Source organism: Penicillium psychrosexuale (genome assembly GCF_028828465.1).
Source record: "Penicillium psychrosexuale strain IBT 29551 chromosome Unknown utg000004l, whole genome shotgun sequence".
NCBI lineage: Eukaryota > Fungi > Ascomycota > Eurotiomycetes > Eurotiales > Aspergillaceae > Penicillium > Penicillium psychrosexuale.
The window spans coordinates 7,634,127-7,659,492 of NW_026643189.1; the positions used below are offsets into that span (position 1 = coordinate 7,634,127).

The 25,366-nt window shown below is 50.2% G+C and overlaps 10 protein-coding genes across 10 annotated transcripts; 7 read left to right on the forward strand and 3 right to left on the reverse strand.

Moving 5' to 3' along the window:
- Positions 1-19: 19 nt before the first annotated feature.
- N7518_008755 (putative plasma membrane phosphate transporter Pho87) lies at positions 20-5,121 on the forward strand (the record flags this gene model as incomplete). The annotated part of the gene is made up of 8 exons (XM_057189682.1): positions 20-337; positions 423-809; positions 863-1,238; positions 1,284-1,324; positions 1,977-2,392; positions 2,542-3,739; positions 3,795-4,917; positions 4,976-5,121. 8 exons carry the CDS (start codon positions 20-22, stop codon positions 5,119-5,121), a joined length of 4,005 nt encoding a protein of 1,334 aa, XP_057041385.1.
- Positions 5,122-5,892: 771 nt separating this feature from the next.
- On the reverse strand, positions 5,893-6,702 carry N7518_008756 (uncharacterized protein; the record flags this gene model as incomplete). Its single annotated transcript, XM_057189683.1, has 2 exons — positions 5,893-5,899; positions 6,014-6,702. 2 exons carry the CDS (start codon positions 6,700-6,702, stop codon positions 5,893-5,895), a joined length of 696 nt encoding a protein of 231 aa, XP_057041386.1.
- Positions 6,703-7,698: 996 nt separating this feature from the next.
- Positions 7,699-8,133, forward strand: N7518_008757 (uncharacterized protein; the record flags this gene model as incomplete). The annotated part of the gene is made up of 1 exon (XM_057189684.1): positions 7,699-8,133. The coding sequence occupies one exon, from the start codon at positions 7,699-7,701 to the stop codon at positions 8,131-8,133; it is 435 nt and encodes a 144-aa protein (XP_057041387.1).
- Positions 8,134-8,732: 599 nt separating this feature from the next.
- Positions 8,733-9,374, forward strand: N7518_008758 (DUF2470 domain-containing protein; the record flags this gene model as incomplete). Its single annotated transcript, XM_057189685.1, has 1 exon — positions 8,733-9,374. The coding sequence occupies one exon, from the start codon at positions 8,733-8,735 to the stop codon at positions 9,372-9,374; it is 642 nt and encodes a 213-aa protein (XP_057041388.1).
- Positions 9,375-10,127: 753 nt separating this feature from the next.
- Positions 10,128-10,841, forward strand: N7518_008759 (40S ribosomal protein eS8; the record flags this gene model as incomplete). The annotated part of the gene is made up of 2 exons (XM_057189686.1): positions 10,128-10,201; positions 10,310-10,841. 2 exons carry the CDS (start codon positions 10,128-10,130, stop codon positions 10,839-10,841), a joined length of 606 nt encoding a protein of 201 aa, XP_057041389.1.
- A 393-nt stretch (positions 10,842-11,234) lies between these two features.
- Positions 11,235-12,272, forward strand: N7518_008760 (uncharacterized protein; the record flags this gene model as incomplete). The annotated part of the gene is made up of 1 exon (XM_057189687.1): positions 11,235-12,272. The coding sequence occupies one exon, from the start codon at positions 11,235-11,237 to the stop codon at positions 12,270-12,272; it is 1,038 nt and encodes a 345-aa protein (XP_057041390.1).
- A 488-nt stretch (positions 12,273-12,760) lies between these two features.
- Positions 12,761-15,798, reverse strand: N7518_008761 (glucan endo-1,3-beta-D-glucosidase; the record flags this gene model as incomplete). Its single annotated transcript, XM_057189688.1, has 7 exons — positions 12,761-12,780; positions 12,834-13,093; positions 13,161-13,222; positions 13,288-15,012; positions 15,070-15,206; positions 15,256-15,538; positions 15,598-15,798. The coding sequence occupies 7 exons, from the start codon at positions 15,796-15,798 to the stop codon at positions 12,761-12,763; spliced, it is 2,688 nt and encodes an 895-aa protein (XP_057041391.1).
- A 1,049-nt stretch (positions 15,799-16,847) lies between these two features.
- N7518_008762 (UTP14 family protein) lies at positions 16,848-19,778 on the reverse strand (the record flags this gene model as incomplete). The annotated part of the gene is made up of 2 exons (XM_057189689.1): positions 16,848-17,030; positions 17,088-19,778. 2 exons carry the CDS (start codon positions 19,776-19,778, stop codon positions 16,848-16,850), a joined length of 2,874 nt encoding a protein of 957 aa, XP_057041392.1.
- Positions 19,779-20,053: 275 nt separating this feature from the next.
- Positions 20,054-20,639, forward strand: N7518_008763 (mitochondrial 54S ribosomal protein mL41; the record flags this gene model as incomplete). The annotated part of the gene is made up of 2 exons (XM_057189690.1): positions 20,054-20,275; positions 20,340-20,639. 2 exons carry the CDS (start codon positions 20,054-20,056, stop codon positions 20,637-20,639), a joined length of 522 nt encoding a protein of 173 aa, XP_057041393.1.
- A 695-nt stretch (positions 20,640-21,334) lies between these two features.
- N7518_008764 (HECT-type E3 ubiquitin-protein ligase) lies at positions 21,335-25,142 on the forward strand (the record flags this gene model as incomplete). The annotated part of the gene is made up of 3 exons (XM_057189691.1): positions 21,335-23,337; positions 23,395-24,397; positions 24,471-25,142. The coding sequence occupies 3 exons, from the start codon at positions 21,335-21,337 to the stop codon at positions 25,140-25,142; spliced, it is 3,678 nt and encodes a 1,225-aa protein (XP_057041394.1).
- Between the last annotated feature and the right edge of the window lie 224 nt (positions 25,143-25,366).

Here is a 25,366-nt window from a genome sequence, read left to right on the forward strand (position 1 = left end):
AATTGTCACGACCGAAACCATGCCGCCTCGACTAAACCTCTTCACAGCCAACAAGGCCGTCTCGGCCCTGCGCCAATCCACCACGCCCGCACTCATCGCCAGCCCCGTCCGATTCCGCGCCGCTCAGTCACTACCCATTCAGTGCCGATGGAGCTCTTCGCGCGATGGCTCAAAGAAGGTCGAGCCACAGCCCGATCAGCAGACTTACCCGACTGTCGATCAGCTGCCCGATGTTAGCGAGGAGGCCAACGAGATCTCCCGAATTATGGATAAGGAAAAGCGTTGTGATGGTATTCCTTCTACTCCCGAGTTGGATCAAGGGACGCCCGTTGAGGAGGTGAGCAATAATACATAATCTGAGAGCTTGCTAGGGTCTTATGAGAAAGCCGAAAGGCCTGTGTTAACTGTGTTTCGTGGAACAGGTCCTCAGCCGCGATAAGGACGCTATGAAACACATGCCGCAGGTTATGCGAGACGCATTGAAAAAGTCCGGTGGCTCGCGCTCGTTCTCGACTTCGGCTCGAAGCCTTATGAACGATCTGCAGGGTGTTGAGCCTAACAACGAGGCTAACCTTATTCCTCATATTCCTGGACTCGAGGGCGCTAGTGATGAGGCCACTGCTGCTCTTGCTAGTATGATTGAGCAGGTGCAGGGTCAGGCTCTTGAGGAAAACCCTGGGCTCAAGTTCGATCCGCCTGCTCTTCCAGAGGATATGAAGACGTTGAACTTCCGCAAGCGCTACGATACCATGCAGGATCAGTTCACTAAGATGATGATGGAGAGTGGGAAATTGACGAAGGCGCAGAAGGTATGGTCTTCTTGGCGAGGGTGTGTTGAGAAAATCAACTAACTGGATATTAGAACATGTCTCTCGTTCTGGACCACCTCCGCACCGCCTCTCCTCCCCAGATCAACCCCCGTCGCCGTCTCCTCGGGGCTCCCCCAGCATCCCAGCTCCCCCTCGACCCTGTCCTCTACCTTACTCTCGTCGTCGACTCCGTGGCGCCTCTCTTCCGCATCCGTCAGCAGAAGGGTATCGCCGGTGGTGGTACTGCCGTGCAGATTCCTCACCCGCTGACTCTGCGCCAGCGCCGCCGTACTGCGATCAAGTGGATTCTTGATGCGTCGGATAAGCGACGTGATGCGCTGTTTGCGAACCGTGTTGCGGCTGAGGTGGTGGCCGTTGCTGAGGGTCGTAGCGGTGTCTGGGAGAAGAGGGACCAACAGCACAAGATTGGTATTTCTGGTCGTGCGAACCTGAATACTAACACTCGTCGCTAAGTTGGTCTTATTGGATTGTATTTCTTCTATCCGGGTTTGGGGGTTTGTCTTGTATCTCTGAGCACTTCTGCATATGTACATTTATATAGTCTGGTCAACAGAATTTGACTCTTATTCTTCATGGGCTTACGGTATTTCCCGAGGCAAAGCCAATGTTAACCGTTGGAATTTGACATATGCTACGGAGTTTTAAAGTCGCTTATGATGTCCATATCGTTGTCCTATATACATAGACATGGCGGCTTATACTCCTTATCGTTACGGTTCCTATTATTGGAGACCACCTACCCTCAGCTAAACTTAGTTACACACCTTGAATACAATTGCTTCTATACATCAACCTCATCTTGTTCTCTGTCACAGCTCTCTCAGTGCTTTGTCTAGAGCATTGTGTGATAGGCGCTTACCTAATCTACAACATAGCTCAAGCGCAACGGTTCCTGGGGTCGGAGAAAAAAAAACCGCCAATACGTTCAATATTCTACATGTCTACAGCCTCGAAATAGATTCCAACCAGATACACGATCTTTCCCCGATCAGTGGAGTGCCGTGCTATATCATTGCCTTACTTAGTGCAACCCCAATATCCAGCTGACCCGGACTTCTCGACCCTCTTCGTGCCCCCACCCAAGATAGAGGCCACTGCTACCTTCCCCTCAGTCCTGCATCTCTCTATACTCCTTGAATGACCTAGGCCGACTACCCTCCGGCCTCTCTCTTGAAGGTGGCTCCTACCTCGCACTCCGATTCCATTGAACTTGTCGACTACCTCCCTCCCTCCCACACAGCTACCACAACCGCATCTGGCCCCGCTCGCTCAGACCAATATCGAGATAGCGTTAGGCGGTTAGACCTTGCCGCCAACTCAAACCCCCTTACAGATTTTGATATTCTTGAGGAATCGCAGGAGAAGACATTAGAGCACGACCAGCCTCAGGGCTTTCATCTTCGGTTCTGGGCTGAGGCTCTCCGACGTCGCGCTCACAACGCATCGCACGGGAACGTCGATCCTGATTCAAAAGCCAAGATGAAGTTCTCGCATAGTATTCAGTTTAATGCTGTGCCCGATTGGAGCTCGAACTACATCGCGTACAGCAATTTGAAGAAATTGTAAGTTGTTGGGTTGAATATCAGGGCGTCTGTGGCTGGGATAGTGTGTACATGCAGATTCGGGAATCTGAATTGGTGTCACATTGCACAGGATCGATGCACCGGCCCGGATAATTACTTCGGTGGTGCTAACGTTGCATCGTGACTAGGATCTACACCCTCGAGAAACAGGTCAATCGCGTTGAGGGACCGTCCACCACAGATGTAGAGTCTGCTCCGCTGCTGGGCGCTGAGCCGAGCAACCCGGATGCAATCTTTAAAAGGGCTCTTGACGTTGAGATGGATAAGATCTGTTCCTTCTATCAGAAGAAGGAGGCGGAGATTTTTGAACTCGCAGATGAGCTCATAAAAGACGCTGATGTATATCTTTCCGAAACGGACGGTGTTAATATGGACCCCGTCAGCGAGACAATCATAAAGGCAAGCTCCCGCCGCGGCAACAATGTCTCGGCTCCGCGCCGGCGGTCTAGTGCTGTGAGCAATGACTCGATGGCGGACGATGAAGGAGAAGGTGGTGATAGCGACGACGATCGTTCCCCGGCGGCCGTCTCACATCGCCCAAGAGTGTCGCAGTCGATCGATGGCGAGTCTGGCACGGAGGACCAGTACGGTGATTTGGTAGACTCTTCCTACTTTGGACTCGCGACCAGCCGAGAACCGCACGAGTCGTACTTGAACGACGAGGATTTCCGCGCTCTTTATAATACCGGTATATCGTTAAAAAAGCGACTGATCGAATGCTACGTCTCACTCTGCGAACTTCGCTCCTTCATCGAGCTGAACAAGACTGGCTTCGCCAAGGCCCTGAAGAAGTATGACAAAACCTTGGACCGCAGCCTGCGCCGAGACTACCTAGCCACTGTTGTCCATCCCGCACCACCTTTCACTGAAAGTACCATGGCTGAAATCGATCGCCATATTGAGAACGTGGAGGGTGTGTACGCGGGCATCGTCACGAAGAACGATAAACAGTCTGCTAGGCGCGAGCTGCGTCTGCATCTGCGTGAGCATGTCGTTTGGGAACGGAACACTGTCTGGCGCGAGATGATCGAAATCGAACGACGTGCGCAGGCCGCCAATGTTGGTATTCGCCGGACCCTCCTGGGCGGCGATGACCCGGCTACCTCACGGCGCCAGGGCGACAAGAACGAGATCCGCACCCAGGAGATGTCAACCCCGCTTGGTCGATTCCAGTTTCCGTTATGGCTCTGTAGCTTGAGCTTTGGTACGCTGATATTTAGTATCGCCATATTCGGCGTAATGCTTTCCTTGAACGTGATGGAAACTCCCGAGGAGCAGAACTGCTTGGCTATGCTAGTCCTCGTTAGTATCTTGTGGGCCACTGAGGTATGGGATACTGTTTGTTTATTTACTCACATTGAATGCTAACATCGAGTGATAGGCCATTCCGCTGTTTGTCACTTCGCTTCTTATCCCATTCCTAGTCGTGACTCTAGGCATCATGCGGTCAGACGAAGAGCCGTACACGCGGCTGGGACCCAAGGAATCAGTCGGCAAGGTGTTCGCGGCGATGTGGACTCCTGTGATTATGCTACTCCTAGGTGGTTTCTCAATCGCAGCGGCGCTGTCCAAGTACGATATCGCACGGCGCATGGCCATGTTTGTGCTAAGCAAAGCTGGATCGAAGCCATCTGTGATGCTATTGACCAACATGTTTGTGAGCATGTTCTTGAGCATGTGGATCAGCAATGTTGCGTCCCCTGTGCTCTGCTACTCTATCATCCAGCCTCTGCTGCGCAACATGCCTCCCGAGTCGGACTTCGCCAAGGCACTCGTGCTGGGTATCGCGTTAGCCGCCAATGTCGGTGGTGCAGCGTCCCCGATTGCCTCGCCGCAGAACATCATTGCCCTGCAGAACATGCAGCCGAACATCAGCTGGGGCACATGGTTCTTCATCGCATTGCCCGTCTGCATCATCTCCATTCTACTCATCTGGGTTCTGCTGCTGGTGACATTCCGCCCGGGCCGCAACGCAACCGTGATGCCCATCCGCCCTGTCAAGGACCGCTGGACCGGCATGCAGTCCTTTATCAGCATCGTCACGCTCCTGACGATCGTCCTCTGGTGCGCCAGCCACCAGCTCGAGCACATTTTCGGCGACATGGGCGTCATCGCCATCATCCCTCTCGTCATCTTCTTCGGCACCGGCATCCTCAACAAAGAGGACTTCAACAACTTCCTCTGGACGATCATCATCCTCGCCGCCGGTGGTCTGTGTCTGGGCAAGGCCGTCACTTCATCGGGCTTGCTGCACACAATCGCCATGGGAATCACCGCGCGTGTTGAGAACCTCAGCCTATACAGCGTCCTCTTAGTCTTCTGTTCTCTCATCCTTGTCATGGCCACCTTCATCTCGCATACTGTCGCCGCCCTTATCATCCTACCGCTTGTCCGCCAGATCGGTGTTAGCATGGAGAATCCTCACCCCAACTTGTTGGTCATGGCTAGTGCCTTGATGTGCTCTGTTGCGATGGCATTGCCCACGAGTGGATTCCCTAATATGAGTATGTCCTTCCTTCAGCTCACATGTATTGAGCTCTCTTGCTAACTTGTTTCTCCTAGCTGCTATCATGACTGAAGTACCTCAGACCGGCCAGCGATATCTCCAAGTCCACCATTTCCTGACTCGCGGCATCCCGGCCAGTCTCATGTGCTTTGTGGTTATTGTCACAATTGGATACGGACTGATGTATGTTGCGGGGTTGTAGGCTATAACAGGATGGAATGGTCTCATGGCCCTTTGAAAGAGCTGCAGTTTTTTTTTCTTTGGTTAGATGGGTTCATATACACTTGGTATAAAGGACGAGAAGAGAGCATATATGATTTGGTTATACTACCTACTCTTTTCTCCATCTGTCGGTGTTTTGATTCTTTTTGTATTTAATTTCTTTTACTTCGCCCGGTTCTCTGTTGGGATTGGATTCTTTGCACAAATGATAATAGATAGCTAGATGGGTTGTCTAGAGTGTTCCAATGCACATATCCTTTTCATTCTAATGGCTTCAACCAAGTAAGTCTGACCTACTTTCTAAAGAGATATGGACACCTGCATCACGTTCGAGAATCAACGTTTAGTGCAAGCCAAAAGTTCTTTACCAGGCAACTCATTTCAATCTACACAGCATCGCGTTGGAGAGATATTAACACAAAAGCCTAGTTCATTATTCCAATTCTCCTGACCCAGGTATTTTCCAAGACTAAAGGCTAAATGTATTGTACACCGCAAGACACCAGGATAGTTGCCAGATCCAGGAGGATGGCCTATCTGCAGACAAGAAATATCAACAAGAAAAAGAAAAGAAAATCAACCCATGCATCGTGCATCACTGTAACATAACCCATAAACAAGTCATTGAATGTATCCGTAGGCACACCCGATACCTCCGTGGAACGGGGCCCGAATGCTCATCGAGATGAGAAAGGATAAGCAGATATAGAAGAGGTATGTACTCTTCTCTACTTGCTGTGAAGCGGCAAGATTAATTACTAGATTGTCAGTCAGTGAAATGCACCAACAGAAGTATGGAGTCAAGTTAAGAGTCACGGGGAAATGGGAGGGTTAGATGTGCATAAGAAGAAAAAAAAAGAGGGAATACTAACAGCAAACCAATCGTCAAATCACCATGAATCTTCGCCTTGAGCTGAACCTCAATATCCAGATTGAGGTCTAACCGCAGACGAAGCTGCTCATCACGACCACCATCGTCCTCTTTCTTCTCCTCGCCGCCGCCAAGGACTCCGCCAACAGCTTTGCCTGCACTGCCAGTCACCCCGTTAAGGGCATTACCGGCTGTGTTCTGCACGAGCTGGCCGGCCTGGTCTACGCCGCCAACGCCAGGAAGCCCGCCGAGCGGACTGCTGTTTTGTTGTTGTTGTTGTTGTGGCTGGCGCTGGCGACGGACGCGGCGCTGAGGTCTAGGCTCTGGTTCCATTTCGCTGCGGGCGATGGACTCGGTGTCTGATTCTTGTGGGCGGGGACGAGGTCTGCGACGACGACGTTCAGGCTTGGGTTGGGGCTCTGGTTCTGGTCCGGGCTGGTCTTCTTGCTCGGGCTCGGGCTCAGGCTCGGACTCTGGGTCTTGTTGTTTGACGGGCTCTTCAGGCTTAGGCTCGTCTTCTTTAGGTTGCTTGTCCTGGTCTTGGTCCTGGTCCTGTTCCGAGGATGGAGGGGTTTGTTCTTGCTTGGCAGGAGACTTCTTGCCTAGCTTGGGAGGGGCACGTTTGGGCTTGTTGGGGGTTGTGTTTGTTGAGTCGGGATTAGGAGTAGGAGGTTGTTCCTGGTCGGACATAGTGAAAATAAAAGAAGAAGAAGAAGGCTGTTAAGAGGGGAGATGAGGGGAATATGAATTGATTCGAGCACGAAATATTGAAGGACAAAGCGCGAATAAATGAACTATGTAATCGTGCGTATAATTCATGTGATGTAGATTTCACAACCGTTTATATCATCAGAGTCACAAGGCTTGGATAAAACCGGACATAAACAGAACCTAACCGCCTCCGACGTCAGGTGGGAACAATGCCGTGGTTCCTGGGTCCATCGGTGCCAGACATCGGGCTGAGACTCCCCAGGTACTGCATAAATGACGTCCCGGGACAAGTATCACGATGTGGAGCGCATATGGAGCAACTGGGTATATAAAGTGTGCATCGGATAAATATAGTGGCCACCGAGTTTCATGTGCCAATCAGCCTAGATCGCGCTGAATTTAGTGCATTGATGTTCTCCACACTAATAGATTAAACAGACGTAACGGAAAATGATATGACGCCACTCGACGTCAAAGGTCTTCACGGTAAATTGCCAGTTATAGATTGCCAGTATGGAGCCAGCCAATCAAATCGCCAGATGACAAGTGCTTTACTTGTTCCTAGTTGCTTTTCTTTTCCATTGGTTCACGCCACGAGCCTGTCGTTGTTTCCACGGATCGGACACGAGGATACGCATAATTTGTTGGCAACTTGGCAGATTCGGGAGATTTATCCTGCAGTTTTCAGTATGGACACGGCCTTTACCACGGTCAGGCCTAGCGAGAAAGCAAGTGCAGGCTGGGGATTTGGCTAGTGGGAGAGAAGTTGGAGAGAAGTTGGAAAGCAACAGCCCCCAACGTCATGTTCCGCACTTTGATATGATGTCTGTGCGCCGTTTCCCCGTCTTGAATGATACATCATATAGTTTATGTTTTTAAGATACTCTTCTGCTTTTATACCTTTTTTTTTTTTCCTTTTTGACACCGTCTTCTTCCTACCCCTATACTCTATACTCTAGTCCCATCACATCCATTATGGCCACCCTTGAAAAAACCAAAGAGCAGCCCAAGAAGTTCCCTGTGCAAGAGGACCTCTCCGACGGCGAAGACTATGACAGCGCCGACGACTATTCCGACGAGGAATATGATGAAGAAGTACCACAAACCAAGACACAGAAGAACAAACAACTGCAGAAGAAAAAACAACTCGTTCAACAAGACGACGAATACACGGACGAATCGGAATATGATTCAGACGAGTACGACGACTCTGACGACGAGGCAGCCATGCAGCCGTACTCGAATGAGAACTCAGACTTGAAGCCATCTGGTGGCATGGACGTCCTTCATAAGGAGGAGAAATCAATGCTGGACGAGGAAGGCATGAAGCTGAGATTAGAACTGAATCTGGAAATCGAGGTCGAGCTGAAGGCACGCATTCATGGAGATCTCACTCTAGCTCTCATGTAAGTAATAACTGAGGCTTGCATTCCTCTCCCCAAACCCCTTCGAAGAATGTCTGCTCAAGGACCGAATTAGGAGTTGATCGCGTTTTATATCAACAACAGGGCTTGACCACCCATCCCGGTTCCATTGCCAATCCTATCACGAAGATCCAACGTCGTCACGAGTGATCCTTTTTCAATGCTTCAATTGATTCGATGCTGCTTTCCATAGAGCCATGTTTTGATTTAATACCTTTCCGTTTGTCCGTTCAGGATCTTGTTCTTTTCTTTTCTACAATGATTTTCCTGGCGTGCAGGGCCAAGGGGATGCAATATACCGGAGCGTATACTGCTATGTATATTTGTTGGACAATCACTTGAATGGAGTTGAATTCATCTTTCTTGAAGTGCAGCAGTGTTGTAGTAGAAGTGTGGTGAGTGTAAAGGGTCAGACATGGCGGAAACTGTGAAGCCGAGGCCCGGGCCTTGGCACTGATTTCTACTAACCCGTTGTGTTACCAACTCCCCATATATCATACGTGGTACTCGGTTTAAATCCCAACTGTTTCAATTCTTTCGAATCCAGCCCAATTGGCACTTTACACTCCCACTACAACCGCCGCCATGTCATCCAAAGACTTCATCATCAAGCACATGAACGCCGACCACCAAGATTCCCTCGTACTATTCCTACAAGCCTACTGCGGTATCACATCCGCCCAAGCCAAAAACGCCCAAGTAGAAGAAATCAGCACCTCCTACCTGATCATCACCGCTCACGGTACCCGCTACAGCGTCCCCATCGAACCCGCAATGAAGGACTACTCGGAGGCACGCGGCCGAATGGTTGCTATGCACAAGGAGAGCCTAAAGCGTCTGGGCCGCAGCGAGATCACACTCACTGAGTATCGTGCCCCGCACGGCGTCCAGGCCGTGATCTTTGTGCTGTGTTTTTTGTTCTACATCACCTGCTTTCAACGCAGCAATCTGCAGCCTGGCTCGGAATTCTACGAGTATTTGGGTCTCCAGCGTGTGCCCTGGTTTCCGCGCCTCGTCTGCATTCTCCAGCCGTATGTCGTGGCTATTCATATCATTGAGACCGTGTTGCTAGTTGTGACTCAACTAAAGCCCCTGAATGTGCCTGTTATGTCGGGTTTGTGGTGGAAGTGGGTTGCGTCATGTTTCGTCGAGGGATACGGTTCGTTCTCGCGCATTAAGAAGTTTGTGAAGGAGCAGAAGGCGAAGAAGAACGGCAAGAGCCAGTAGAGGGTAGCATAGGCAGTCAATGGTGATAGGTGCAATTACTAGCTGGGAAAGCCGATCATTTGTATTTGCATGGATGTCTTAGTTGTGAGTATAACTGCAAATAGACGCAATTGGGGTTCAATGTTGTACAACGTTGTAATGTAAATGGCTCGAATGTCCAGATCGTGTACTCCGTACGACCAGATCATGATAATGTAGTGACCAGCACGTGACTCTACGATGAGTCAGCCACTAAACATAACTATGGTTATCACCTGACCGATCCAGTGACTGGGGCCACTAATCCAAATGTGGCCTAGTGTCGGTTAGGGCACTACACAAGCGAGCGACACAGTGCGCCCTGCGAAATTCAGCGACTCCACGACCTCAAACTCCCACGACAACCCTACGACAACTAATCTGTGTTTCTGGTGAAGGGCTGCACATTTAGAGGTGAGTTACCGGGCTATCTCAACTCCTGCAAGTTTTCTTTCGACAAATTCTGTTTCGCTCGCTGCGCCCATCAATTTCGATCATCGGTATTCAATTCCCTCAACATCAACTTTCGATCCTGTCTCGCTTTCAACGGTCATTCAACCACTCCACCGTCACTGTCGCCCAACTGTTCCATATTCGAAGATTGATCTTGCACGGCGCTCGCGACGAAACAGAAGGATTGAAAGGAAATAAAAAAAAAGAAAACTTGTTGAAGGTCCACAATCAACAATATCTAACTTGTGTCTGTCGACTTAGACCCCTCCATCAATCGCAAACATGGGTATTTCTCGGGATTCTCGCCACAAGCGCAGCGCCACCGGTGCCAAGCGCGCTTTCTACCGCAAGAAGAGGTACGATTCAATCAATCCAGCATGATAGCGAATGTTTCTTTCATTTGAAAGGAGAGGAAAAGGATTCGATATACCGCTTGCAGATTCTTACCTATCTTTGTTCTACAGAGCTTTTGAGAAGGGTCGTCAGCCCGCCAACACCCGTATTGGCACCAAGCGCATCCACCTTGTCCGCACCCGTGGTGGCAACCAGAAGTTCCGTGGTCTCCGTCTCGAGTCTGGTAACTTCTCGTGGGGCTCCGAGGGTGTCTCCCGCAAGACCCGTATCATTGGAGTGTCCTTCCACCCCTCCAACAACGAGCTGGTCCGCACAAACACCCTGACCAAGTCGGCCGTTGTCCAGATTGACGCTGCCCCCTTCCGTCAGTGGTACGAGGCCCACTACGGCCAGCCCATCGGCCGTAGACGCCAGCAGAAGGCTGAGGCTACTGAGGAGGAGAAGAAGTCCGCCTCCGTCGCCAAGAAGCAGGCTGCCCGCTTCGCTGACTCCGGTAAGACCGAGTCTGCTATCGAGCGCCAGTTCGAGTCCGGTCGTCTGTTCGCCGTTGTTGCCTCGCGCCCCGGCCAGTCCGGCCGCTGCGACGGTTACATTTTGGAGGGTGAGGAGCTTGCTTTCTACCAGAAGGCTATCCGCAAGTAAACGAAAAAATAAAATATTCGGTTGTTGCAACGGGTGGATCGGAGTTTCAGCTATGTCATGATCAGAGCATCCACAGGATGCAATTTGTCTGTAGAGCTCTGAGCCGTCAAATCCATGGGAATTATTTCCTAGTTTCATCTCTTCTTTAGGTAATTGCATTCCGAATTGCGTAGTATACAAGTATCGAGTAATACAATTCGTAGTAAGACTCATGTAGGACAACATGTTCCAATGTATCCTTTTCTTATAGAACTTATCAATGAGCCGTTTGCAGTAAGGAAGGGTGATGGGCAGCCGGGTACTTGGAGGCTCTGGGGCGCTACCAGGGCCCGAGCTCGATGCTTATCCATATCTCCCCTCCCCCACAGCCCAACCTTCCCTCAATCAACCAACATGGCGACCATCAAAACTCGCATCTGCATGATATCAGACACCCATACAAGCACACCACACCCACCTCAAAGAACCGATTATGCCTACCGCTATCCACTCCCGAAAGCAAACATCCTCCTCCACGCCGGCGACCTCACAAAGGTGGGGTACCGCGTCGAGCACGAAGCAATGATCGCCATGCTCATCGACGCCGACGCCGAGCTCAAGCTCGTAATAGCAGGCAACCACGATATAACTCTAGACGAAGAATACTTCACAACCTTTGGCTACACCCGCCACCAACGCCCGGAGCAACTAGGCGAAGAATCCATCCTGCTATCAGACGACAACCTCCAAACCACCCTTCGCACCTCCTCATCCAAAAACCCAAACACGGATTCTTTAAAATCCTACGCCCGCTCTATAAAATCCCTCTGGACAAGCGAGTCTGCCCGAAACGCAGGAATAATCTACCTCGAGGAAGGAATCCACTCCTTCACCCTCTCAACAGGCGCAAAATTCACTCTCTACGCTTCCCCCTACCAACCGGAATTTTACAACTGGGCCTTTGCATACCCTCGCAACCAAGACCGCTACAATCCCGCCCCCGCCACACTCCCACAGCCTCAAAATCCAATCCCGGATTACCCGGCCATCGACATCCTACTAACCCACGGCCCGCCCGCCGGGGTCCTGGATCAGGTCCCTCCTGATTTGAGCGTTGGATGTGAGCATCTCCTCCGCGCGGCGCGGCGCGCAAGACCGCGACTGCATCTCTTCGGTCATATCCATGAAGGGTGGGGTGCGCAGCGCGGAGTGTGGGATGATAAGGCGGGTGGAGATGGAGCTGGTGGTGTTAGACTTGAAGATGTGGCGACGGACATGGAGGAGATGCTAGAGAATCGGGGGGCGTTCTATGATGTTAGCGCTGGGGCGGATCGGCCGCTGCGGGTTGGGGAGGAGACGCTTTTTGTTAATGGGAGTATTATGACGGTCTCGTATGAGGCGAGGAATGCGCCTTGGGTGGTGGATTTAGAGCTTCCTGTTGCTGGGGAATAGGTTTAGGTAGTTTATAGTGTTAGTATATTTGCGATATATTCTGACGGTTCCTGGACATGGTATGGCGATGGCAACTATGGATGGACTACTGAACTGATAATAGGTCATGTATACCACGAAGGGCCAAAGTGTTCTATGCGAAGTACAAGTTTATGGTTGTATAGGAATGGATCAATAACGGGAGAAATAAGAGACTGGGTTGTATTCACGGATATATATATTTTACCAAGAAATAAGATAAAGGCGCATAGATGTCTACGAACCGAACAAGCTGATATCGAGCTAGAAATGATATTCTATAATTCTTATTTCGTTCTACATACGCAGTACAGCACAAGAATCGAAGAAAACTCCGAGCCACCAGTAAGGACCGTCCGAAAACCAGATGCAAGTAGAGAAAAGCAAATCATAAGGCCAGAAGAAATAAGCATAAAGAGAAGAAGTCATTACCCAACTCCATATCACCAAGAAATAAGACTTAAACCACCCTAAGGAGCACCCCCCAGACCTAATATGTTTCGTTAGTATGAAAAGACATCATACTCCATCCAAGAGACTCACCAGCAATAAATGCCAGGTACCAAGTACGCGTAGCACCACCATCAATCCAGCTGTAGTCGAAATTCGACTGGGCAAAGAATTCCCACGACGATTTGGGATCGATGAGGGCCAGGTTGGCGTAGAGCACACCCTTCCATCCGCCCTCGACCTTGGAGGCCGGAGTAGAGGCGTTTTCAGCGAACATTGCCTGCCATTCCTGGCGCACAAACTCCTTTCGGCGTGTGAAGGGACTGTGCGGCATGAGCGGTAGCATGTGAATACTAATACTTGTGAGCAATAGTTCAGAGGGAAAAAAAAAAAAAAACAGCGGGACGGTGGTATACATACCCTTGGACGTATTCGAGGTTGGCGCCGAAATAAGTGGTGTGATCAACCTTGTTCTCGAATAGCTGTTTGTTTTGGTCTGTTAGTGTCGAGTTTGGGTTAGACATGGAATGAGAATGGTGGTACTTACAATTCCAGTTACCCTGTTCGCAGTGAAGTTCGCAGGCTGGTTGACATTGTCATCCTCCATCAGGAAGTAATTATTGAGAGACCGACCCAGAATGCTCAGCATAATATTGCCACGAGCTTCCATGCTAGCATCGCCGGTCGTCTGTCCCCACATCTTGATGGCATACGCGAACATGGTATCTTCCGAGGTAGATTCTTGATCCTTGCCATCGAAAGACTCGAACAAACCCTTCGCCCATGAGTGACCGTTATACCAATCAAACGAGCGCGAGAATGGGAAGTAAGGATCATTTGGAACAGAGTTACCAGCATCACGAACAAGCATGTTGACCCACTCCTTGTTCGCGGCTAGCCAGCTGGGATCAAGAGAGCCAATGATGGCGGCAGCTTGGATGAAGTAGCCGTAGTGGAAATGGTGATCGTTGTATGCGGTGTTTCCGAAATCCTGGTTGAGGTCGCCATTGTAGCCGGCGGTCGAGACAACGCCCTTCCAGACGGAATCGTAGGCGAGCGGGTATTGCTGCTTGTTTTGCACGAATAGATCGAAAGACCTCTTTAGCTTTTGGAAGGCATCTGTTGCTAGATCGGAACTGTTGCCAAGCTGGTTGACAGTATACACTAGCGTTGCGAACTTGCTCAACGCCTTGCCGCTGTAGTACATGCTGTTAAGGTCCGTCTGGCCTGAAATGTTCTGCTTGAGCTCCTGGGGAGCAGCCTGGAGAATGGCATGCTGAGCTGAGGCTGAGAGCTCGTTAGAACTGCCATGGGTGGTTGACCACGGAGCGAATCCAATATCAATGGGGAGGCTTTGTTCGACCATAGTCCAGCTTTCTCCAATGACTGCAGTGGAGTTGCCCTTTGTTGTGGTGCGAAGGTTGATATCAGTGATACGGCTCTTGGTGGCACCATCGAAGGATTGGACGTGATGGGGTAGGGCGAACATGATCAGAGGAGTACCGGTGACATCCTTTCCGGCCTTCTTCCAAGAGAGCGTGTAGGTGCCTACATCATCTGTGACAGAACCAGAGATTTTTCCTGCCACTGGGTATACACCAGACGAGTTATCATAGAACTTCTCGCCAGACTTGCCCGCGGGGTTCTTGGCAACTTGAATAGTACCAGAAAAGCCCTGGGGACCGCGAAGACGGGAATTTGAGACTAGCTTGAACTCCGGATCCTTGCCATCAGCTGGAGTGGCATAGAGAAGCCAGGTCATGTCATCCTCGAGGTAAACCTGGTACTTGAAGATGCCGGACCTAGGCGAACCAGCGCTGACGACCTTACGGAAGAAAACGCCACTTTCAATCAGCGGCTGCAGATCACTGTACACAGCTGTTGCGTAGCCCATGCCTTGCACAACGGGGAAGACAATTTGCTGAGCCGAGCCTCCAGAGGGCTTGATCACAGCGTGGGCCGAGAAAGCCTTTGGCTGATTGACATTCATGATGGAAGACTGGTTAAGCTCGGTTGCAGAGAAAATCAGAGATTGAAGGCCGATTGGGTTGATATAGTATTGTACTGGGTTTCCGGGGATCTTGCTGTTCGGTGGTCCGTATGCAAGCATATGAGGCTGGACATGGGAGACAGCCATACCCCAACTCTTCAGGGAGCCACCTCCCTTGGACCATGCCAGAGAGTAGGGTTGAGTGAAGGTAGCATTGGTCTGAGAGCCCAAGAAAAGACCTGCGTAGAACTTATTCGTCGCAATAGGGTTGGTAGTATTGGCCTATACCACAACATTAGAATGTTTGATTCGTGCTCGCATTTGGGATAATAATCTTACGTGCTGGTTCTGCACAGGGTGATCATCTCGGGACTTGATATTAGCAGGGACAGGACCAGTCGCAACCGGCTGGAAGATATCTTGGCCAGGCATGGTTTTTGATGTAACCGAGGATGAAGAAAGTATGTGAACGGGCTCTACTAAGCATTAGAATTTGAAGTTGCCATAATTCATGGTCAATCATACCGTGTGCCACAGTAGTATTTGGCCCAGCCTGCGGTGAGTAGGTCACAGATCCAGCTGTATGAATTGGAGCTGGGTTTTCAGGCTGTTTTGCTGAAGTCGTAGCTTGAATAGGATGCGATTTTCCTGTATCAGTAGACTGTCCTGTCGCAGTCAGTGTTGGTGCAGGAGTATTTCCACCTGAGCCCAACAAATCTTCCAAGCCGTCAACAAATCGGATAATGTCAAACTGTGGAAAAGGCTGCTGCGATGAATGACCGTCCTGTTCCAAAGCTACTCGATACACCTAGTCCAAAATGTCAATACCATACCATATACTATGCAGCACATTTCTCTGAGACGTACTGGGTGGGACTCGGGAATAAGCAGCCTGTCTTCACTGTTTGAAGGCGGATACTGAGTCTCAAAGGCACGTGTAGGTTCGGTAGCTGTGTTTTGCAGAGTACTTTCTACCTCATTTCCCACGTGTGGGAGACAGTAGGCTTTTTCTGTAGCTAAAAGCCAAGTCAGCACAGCTGTAGCCTTCCATTTCAAGCGTGAGTCCATGATGCAAAGCCAGATCTCGTCACCGGCGTTAAACACGCGGAGCCTGTAGGAAGTATGAAGCCTTTGTGCTATTCCTCAATTCGATCCAAATCGGATATGAATCACTTGAGGGTAGACGCCTTCGGAGGGGTCCAAAAGGCAAGGTGAAGCTTGAAAAGGAGACAAATAAATTCAAAGAGAGGCAATCTTACAAGTATGTGCTATAAATTCCAGCAGAATTAAACCCCCTCGGAGCTCAAACACCCAAATTGGGACAACACACGGGCCGGTTTGTTGTGAATGGTCTGCAGACAGATTCCACAGACTGTCGATCTTCATAGATGTCAGTACTGTACAGTATTTCAGCCAAGGGGAATGACATGAGTTGAGTATCTTGTCTGGCTCAGCAATGTAGGGAGCAACAGGCAACACGTCGAGTCCGCGTGCGTTCCCCACCCCCAAGAATGTGTGCGGGATTCACTGCAACGACCATCCACTTACTAGATTTTGTATATAGTACTGTTACCAGATAATTGGGGATACTTGGGAGATAGACGTGAATACTCAAATATTTGAAGATGTCAACTCCAGGCAGCATTTGCCAAGGGATCGCCCATGTGGAGTAGAACGACAGGATTGAAAAGGAAGAAAAGCATGAATATATTCAGATTCAAATTGTTAAGAACTCAGGGATGACTCAATATGAATCACCAGACAGTCCATGGATAGCTTTTTAGTTACTTTTTATAGAATCATGGGACATGTTTAAATGGTTTATCCACGGTCTTAAGTTGACAATTCCAAGGTCGAGAGAGGCACGTATGCCACCTACATTGTCCAGATATAGAAATAATTACTATCCTGCGTCAGGACACTAGGCCCAGTGGAAATATTGTTGTGAAATGATATGAAGTATGAACCATTTGAGCCATATAACTATACTGTGCACTTGGGCACGTGGAATGGAGTACAGCAAGAATAGAAATGCTTTTGATTCAAAAGGCGCCGCAAGATGGGTCGCATTAGGTGCTGACATTGGACATGGCATATGTGAAGTGAGATATTTACATTCATTGCATCGGCTTTGACATGGGCTTGATGACGCCCTGCTTGATCATGACACGAGGCTTGGTGCCACTCTGGAAGGTTTCTTTCGTAGACCATTCGGGACCTAAAGGCAGCCGCAGGGACCGTTCGTATTGCTGCTTGGTCTCGAACTCATGCGGCAATTGGCTTGCCATGTACTTCTTGTTCTAGAGTAAAAAGTTAGTGAGTTGTCCGTCTTCGTATAGGAAGAAAACTTGGCTTACCTTCTGGACTCGCTTCTGGTTGATAATGACTCGATCAAGCTTGGCGTCCTTGCGCTGCTGAGGCTTCAGACCGGCCACAGTAGTGAGGTCTCGCTTCTGCTTCCTTTGTTGTCTCTTGCTGACGCCTTCGCCGGCCCAGCTGCCCCAGCCCAGAAGTGTATTGTCCACCACCTGGTCACCTTCATCTTTAATGGTGTCCATCTTGTCTTGTTCGAATTCCTGGACAACTTCATCGCCGGCAAAAGCTCTCTTCACGAGGTCGTGGTTCTTAAGCAAGACGGGCACCTTCTCCTCATCATCGCTGTCATTCTCATCGAATTGCTGTTTCGCGAGGGTTGCCTTGGTTTTCTTTTGCTTCTTGCTCTGTTGCTCCACTGGAATAACCTCGGGCTGGGTAGCATCAAGTGAAATGTCAATGCTCTCTTGGGCATCTGGGCCGGTTCGGCGACGGTTGGTCCGTTCGGTCTGAATCAGCCAAGGGTTCTCCTCCTCTCCTGGCGTATCCTTTTGCCGATCGGGAGAGTGTCGTGAGGATTGTGAAACCTTCTTGTTGCCAGAAGCTCCTGACTTGTGCTTGGTGGTGCCGTCCATAACAATGTCAACATCGTCGTCTGCTCCTGCAGCCTGTGCAGCTTCATCATCTGAATCTAGCTTCTCCTCAAATTCATTCTTGGGCAACTGCTTTGCGCGAGATTTGGGGTCGGTCTTCTTTGATTGACCGAACTTTCGTCGACCGATCTCAGACTCTGCCTCAGACGCAGACTCCTCTCCGCGGAGTTCACGATTGAGTTGGCGAAGCTCCGCATCATTCTGTTCTTTGCGGGCGGCATCGGCATTTTTCATAAATTTCATTTCGAAAAGGTCGGCATGGCGCCCCTTCATGCCATCACCAGCATCATCACTGCCCTCGAGGGCCTTGAGCTTCTTTTGGATCTTCTGTCTTTCCACATCGGAAGCCTCCTCGTTCCAAGGGTCCTCATCTTCTGACTCGGAGCTTGAAGAGCCCAAGTAGTCATCGTCTCCATTAGAAACACGCTTACCTTCGATTCTCTTCCGTAGCTCCTCTTCTCTTTGGGCCAAGTCGGCTGCACTGTTGCGGGCCTCTTCGTCCCAGGCAGTGCGACCGGTCTGTTTCAAGCCCTTGGCCCATTTGCTTTCACGATGCTTGGAGCCCATACGAGCCTCGGCTCTCATACGCTCGTTCTTCTCCTGGTCCATGTCGTCCATATCTACACCGGCTTCCAAGAGTGCATTGTGCTCTTGTTGCTCTATCTTTTCGCGCTCTTTCCGGTGAACACGGCGATAAGACTTGCTCTTGATCTTCTTGATGCGCTTGGCGCGCACTTCCTCTCGGAAAAGCAGGTCACGTCGCTTGCGGAGTTCTGCGCGCCGAGCCTGGATCTCCTCAATAGGAAGATTGCGGGCCTGTAATTCTTCGAAACTCTGAATCTGGTCCTCGGCTGATTTTCCTTCAGCCTCAGCCAGCCCACTCTCCACAAGGATGTTCTGGATGACGTTTTCGAGGTCTGTCTGGGGCTTGGCAGCTTCTAAGCGGTGAGTCTGCTCAGCATCAGGATCACGTAGCGGGAAAGAAAGATGTTCGGCTCTGCGGTTGGCTTTGACGGTTTCGAGCCATCGGTTCAAAGTCTCCTTGCTCTTCTCATAGGCAGCAGCCCGGTCAAGTCGGTCCTGTTGGCGTTTCGCTAGAGGAGCATCTAGCTTGCCCGGAATGCCCGATTTTGATGCCTGGACAACAGAGTCGATATGTTTGAGCGAGTTCTTGAGGCGAGAGTCCGTGATTGAGGGTAGGAGATCGGCGACAGTCAATTTGTTGGCGGTCGTCAAGCCGTATTCCGAGGGCTTGCCCTGTTCCTGTGATTTTTGGGTACGTTTCGTAGGTTTCTCGGTCTCCATAGACTGGACAAAGTCTTGTAACTTTGAAAGTCCGTGCGGATCCACATCAGCATCGTCGTCCGAGATAGAAAGCCCATCGTCACTGTCATCGCTTTCACTGTCCCCCTCTGACCCGGAATCCTCGTCGCTATCATATTTCGCAGCCCGCTTGGATTTCGCAGCTGCTTCCTGGGCCTCTTCCTCCTCGGCCGCTGCATTCATATCCCAGGCTGTCGCGAGGTCAACGGCGTCTTCTCCCAGATCATCCTCCTCGTCGTAGTCGTCACCGTCAGATTCCTCATCCTCCTCGTCGACATCTTCAGACAAGCTGATCTCCGTAGGCTTCTTTGGCTTGGGTGCCGCTTTCTTCGGGTGAGATTTAGACTTGGATGCGCGGAAAGTGAAGCCCTCGAATCGCTCTTCGTCGCTCTCACCGAGAGCTTCGTCGCTGTCCAATTCGCTGTCGTTATCGCTATTCACTTGTCCGAGAGTCCATTCGTGTCCTTCACTGTCACTGCCACCATCAAGGCTTCCGGTGTCCTCGGTTCTGCGGCGTTTGTATTGGGCGGCGGTATCCTCCTCGTCGTTGTCGTCGGCATCGCCGCCGGTGTTTCTCCTGCGGTTGAAGGTACCATCATCGTAGGCACCAAGACGACTGCGTTTAACACCCAATCTAGTGTGAATTGTTTTCTCTGCAATAGACAGTGCATTTAGCGACCGAGTGCTTTTCCGCTTCGGCGCTGATTTCTGCGTCGAGCGGTCTTTCGGACCCTGCTTCTGAGTCTGGCTGCGAGGCATACTGGCGTATGAGATAAGAAATCAAATTCACGACTAAGAAAGAAGCTTCAGATCAGCACTAAAAAAGTACTAAATGATCTGATGGCTGCTTTCAGCTTTCAAGAGGGGTGTAGATGGTGTTGAACTTTTTTTCTGCCGGGAAAAAAAGTTCTCGGCGCGGAGATTAGCGCGACCCGTTCATTCGTCGAGTTTTGTCTCCCATCTCCCTCCGGGACAACTCGACTCGCTCTATCCCCCTTCTGTTCCAACTTCAAGGCTGTAGAACTGTTGCCATAATGTTCAAGCCCACGCAGCCAATGATGGTGCGTTTGCGCTTGACTACGAAGCAGGTCAATGGCGGCTACTACAAGGGAAACCGGACCGGCTCCATGGGTCATTTTGACAAGAGAGGCACATACAGGCCCGATATGACAAAGCACCGAGTTTATATGCCTGCGGAAAAGCTTGAAATTCCTGGAAGGGCACATTCCGCTGAGACTGCGAAAGAGCCATTCATGGTGAGCATTGAAAACCATTTGGTACTAGTTGACTGAAATGTCGGATCTGCTAACATGGCGATAGCTCGCCCCCTTCATCACAAAACACATGCGCAAGACACCGTCGAACTACGTCCAAGATATCGAGAGAAATGGCCGAAAGATTACTGTGATCAGAGGATTTGAGGGCAAGGACTACCTGGAGAAGTGGGCTGAGACCGTTGAAGCCGAAGAGGCCCGACTAGCACAACCCCACATCGAGAAGACTGTGAAGCTTGAAACCAAGCCGACGCCGCAGCCTAGGCAGACTAAGCAGATTGAAGACCAAAACCTGGCCCAAACGCCCGAGACGGCCGAGCCCAAGCCCTCGAAGACCCTTTTCTAGAAATACCAAAAGACCGAAACCGCATAGCGGGGAATTTCTACGTGTTTTCAACTGATGTGAGTGCGCAGCAACCCAGACGCTTGAGAGTGCTCTAATCTTTATGCCAGCGGCCCGGCATACCATCCACAACCACCTCCGGGCATCATTCAACAATTTTCATTGATCAACCTTCTCTCCGCTGGTTGATTGAATATATCCCATGTATTATAGTCTCTACAACATCAACTTGATTTTGACCACGGAGGATCCCGATGCATCAGTGGACGTGTACCCATTTGGCATCGAGACAGGAGCAATTGTGTAGTATTTTGACAAATTCTATGAATATCAGGTTAAACTTCAAGTAGTCTTTCGCCTCTTTTGACATTGTTTGTTTTTCTCTACAAAGTATTTTTCGTATATCTTATATGGTTCACTCTGACCTATGTCAGCTTAAAACCAGAATGTTCCAGTGGCAATACCTACTGTAGAGTGCTCAGGTCTCGTGGAGATGTGGTCTGTGCTCGACAAGTCCGATAAGCCCGCCATGCTCTCCCGTATCGGCACCCGGCAGCGACGGCGATGTCATAGTTCTTCACCTTTCGTCTTTCCCCCACGGTGATGCGGGCTTGAGTTGGTTTGCTTCTCTGCATTTAGAGGGTTCGTTTTATCTAGCCTGCTGGCCATCCTCCCATCAGGCAGCTCCTGCTGCAACCATGTTTCAATCCTTCACGGGCAACTCTCGTCGCCCACGGCAAGTGAACCTCAGTGGCCGAGCCACTAATCCCTTCGCTGCATTCCCCGGAAATTCGCCGACTAGACATACCCCTCATGCTGCGAACCCCGAGAGCGCAGTCGCCATTGCCCAGCGAGAGCGAGCCCTGAGACAACATGAGAGAGATCGACAGACCGCATCTCGCACCGTTCAGCGAGTTTGGCGGGGTCATCAGAGCAGGAAAGCAACATATAAGGGCTGGAAGTCCGAATGGGATAACTTTGAGTGGGAGAGAGTTATTAGTGCCCTGGGATTCGACGATGACCGGGGCCCAACGACGGAGCTTGAGCGTCTGGAGTGTCTAGAACGTCTTTCTGCACCGCCATATCCCACAGCGAAGCAATGTTTAGACCAGCTCAGGCTTCTAGTTCAGTTTGTGGGATTGGTAAGGAAGAAGGAAGATGTTCTACGTCTAGTATACTTCTGCAATGTCTTTGAGCAGACCTTCCATGCTCTCCCCACGATCGCTACGGAAAATGACTGGACCGAGCTATTGAAACGGCTGGCAGTCGCTATTCTCCATGCCCTCGGCTCAGCAAAAGACAGTCAGACTCATGAAGCAGCAGTTCTGCCCCTCCTTCGGACGATAGTCTTCCTCATTGACTTGATACCGAGGAGGATGGCAACAATTGCCAAACAATACTATCAAACGATGGCCTTCTTGACAAAGAACATTAAGATTTGGGAAGGTACCCTGTCACCCGAGCATGTCACGAATGCTGTCCTAGCTCTTCTGAGACCAATAACCCCAGAAACGATGACAGCCTATGAAGCTCTTGCTATGTCGTATCTCACTATTCCGAACCTGCCCACTTATCTCGGTGAGCTTAATGGACTGGCGCATCAAATCAACTACAAATTACTGGCACCTGCAATCGAATCATGTATTTCTCTGACCAAAGAACGCCTCTCTGCCGACGATGTCGAGGGTATCGAGAGTCGGCTTTGGCTGCTTGCGTACTTGATTTTCTTTCACCGATATGCTCTTCCAGGGCAGGCCAACTTGCAAACACCTGATCTCGAATTCCTGAATGTGGTCTCTGGGTTGCTCAACTCAACATCTATCTATCTGACACGGTGCTTGGAGGCGGACGAGAACGGCTCGGATCCAATCAGGGGTCCTTATTTGGATCAGTTCATCGGAGATCAAGTCAGTAGCTTGGTCAACCAAAGTAGCATCACGGGGTTACTTTCTCGCATCGAAAGATCCCAACTTTCTTACACAGACTTACCAAACAACGAATCCAACGCTTCGAGAGAAGCCAAGATTCTTGCTACCTATGCCCTGAATTTGCTGAGGGTGTTCCCTCGCCGTGGAGACGACATTCGAATGTGGTTGTACCTGGGCTCGGCGCCTTCGGCAGGTCCCACTTCTGGCCAGCCAGGTGCGAAAATACCGGCGATCAAATATTTCTGGCAGGCATCAAAATCCAGTCGGATCTTTGACATAATCAGCAAGGACTCGACCCAAGTTCTTCCATTACTGCAACTGCCCCAAGATGGGGATAGAGAGGATCAAGAACAGGAGTGGACGATTATTCTGCTCTTTTTTGAGCTTTACACGTTCCTCTTGAAGGTCATGGATGACGAAGAGTTCTTCTCAAGCGCGTCACCATTTACAGCTTCACCAAATGTCCTGTCTTCGTGGACGAAAGAGAGCGCACTCCCACTTAAAGACATTAAGGATATGACCGTCTTTCTCAAAAACCTCGCCTTCACCCTCTACTGGAATGTTGCCGACTTGACCAAGAAAGGGCCCGTTCCATCATCCGCTGTGGATCTTAGAAGTTATTTCAACAACACGGCCCAGGTTTCTGGAACGATGGAGCGTTCTGAGGTGGAGGCCAAGAAGGAAATCAATGATCTTCCTGGTGTGACAGGTATCCCACTTGACTACTTCAAGGGCTTGGTTACAGGTTTGCTCAGAATGCTACATGAGCGAGAGTGAGTTGAAACGTTCCATTTGCCATGATGTAGGCACACTAGCTGACACGCTTCTAGTTCTCGACGCAAATTCCTTCCACAAAATCATTGGTTGATGACAGATCGATTCGACATGGAAGGCTTTATTCCAGCTGTTGTGGCAGAAGAGGAGAAACGCCATGAATTCCAGGACGAAGATGAAGATTCTGAGCCTGATCTTCTTGATGAGGAATACCCGGAGTCTCCTCGCCTTGTCGGCAATAGCCATGCGCGACGACTAATTCATCTCCAAGCCATGCGAAATAGCCAAAGAAGACAAGCTCATAATAATGCTCTAGCTGCCATTGCGCCACGGTTAGAAATACTTCGAAATATGCCTTTCTTCATACCATTTGCCACGAGAGTGCAGATCTTCCGTCAATTCATATTTAGGGATCAACAGCGTCGCCGGAAAGGCTTCGTGGACGCTGAGTCCTGGCGTTTGTCTGTGGCCCAAAATGCTATGATAAATGGACCTCCTGAGGGTGCGGCGGATATCTTGGCTCGACACCATGCTGACATCCGGCGTGAGAGTGTATTTGAAGATGCATTCTCTCAATACTATGGCTTGGGTGACGGTCTCAAAGAGCCAATCCAGATCAGTTTTATCGACCAGTTTGGAGCAATGGAAGCCGGCATCGATGGTGGCGGTGTGACGAAGGAGTTCCTAACCAGTATCACTACCCAAGCTTTCAAAACTGATGACCACGAAAGCATGTTTGCGGAAAATGATCACCATCTGCTGTATCCCAGCCCGACAGCGGTTGCCCAACTCAAAACAGTCCTCGGCGAGGCTGGGCTCACAAGTTCAAGCCCAGAATGGCAGGATGACGTGCGCGGTCTTCTTCGACGATATGAATTCCTCGGCCGGATTATTGGAAAGTGTCTTTACGAGGGGATCTTGGTCGATGTCAACTTTGCCCCATTCTTTCTCTTGAAGTGGGCCTTGACAGGAGGCTCTAGGTCTGCAGTGAAGGAATCTTCCTATCGTGCCAACTTGAATGATCTGAAGGACCTTGATGAGGGGTTATACCAAGGCTTGGTAAGTGGTACCGTCTGGCAAGGTCGGGATTGTGTGTTTTTTGAACCTGCAGCTGACCAATCTGTTTCACCAGTTACAACTGAAGAATTACCCCGGAAACGTGGAAGACTTCGGTCTCGACTTCACCATTAACAGTATAATTCGGATGCCCAGTGGAGGCAACCGCACTGTCACCGCAGAACTGAAACCAAATGGCTCACAGACCGCTGTGACGAACAAAAATAGATTGGTCTACATTTCCTACGTGGCTCGTTATCGTCTACAGTTGCAACCTGCTCTACAGACAAACGCCTTTTTGCAAGGTCTGGGCCAGATCATTCAACCCGCCTGGCTATCCATGTTCAATCAATCCGAGTTGCAAACGTTAGTGAGTGGAGACAAAGCTGATATTGATGTGGAGGACCTGCGACGGAATACCCTCTACGGAGGTGTGTATGTGATTGGTGATGACCATCTAGAACACCCGACCATTGCACTGTTCTGGCAGGTTATGCATGAGTTGACCAACGAGGAGCGGCAAAGGGTCATCCGGTTCGTGACGTCTACCCCTCGAGCTCCATTGTTGGGATTCAGCCACCTTCGTCCCAACTTTAGCATTAGAGACTCTAGTGAGGACCAGGAAAGATTGCCGAGTACCAGTACGTGTGTGAATCTTCTCAAACTGCCACGGTACTCTGATGCAGAGACATTGAAGAGCAAGCTTTTATATGCTGTGAATTCGGGAGCTGGGTTTGATCTGAGTTGAAGGGGGGTGTTCAGTCATTATTTCCTGTACATTTCCTGGGTAGACAGCGTGTCTAGATTAATTTTTGCATGCATAGCATGGCCATATCCTTTCTTTCATCTTGCAATATCCATCCGAGGTTATACTTAATAAGCCCTTAAAGCGGCAACCTTTTCCCAAACAGGACTAGTGTCCCCATCTCGTGCAGCCTCTGAGTTTTCCAGAACCAATTGCTTTTGAACGGC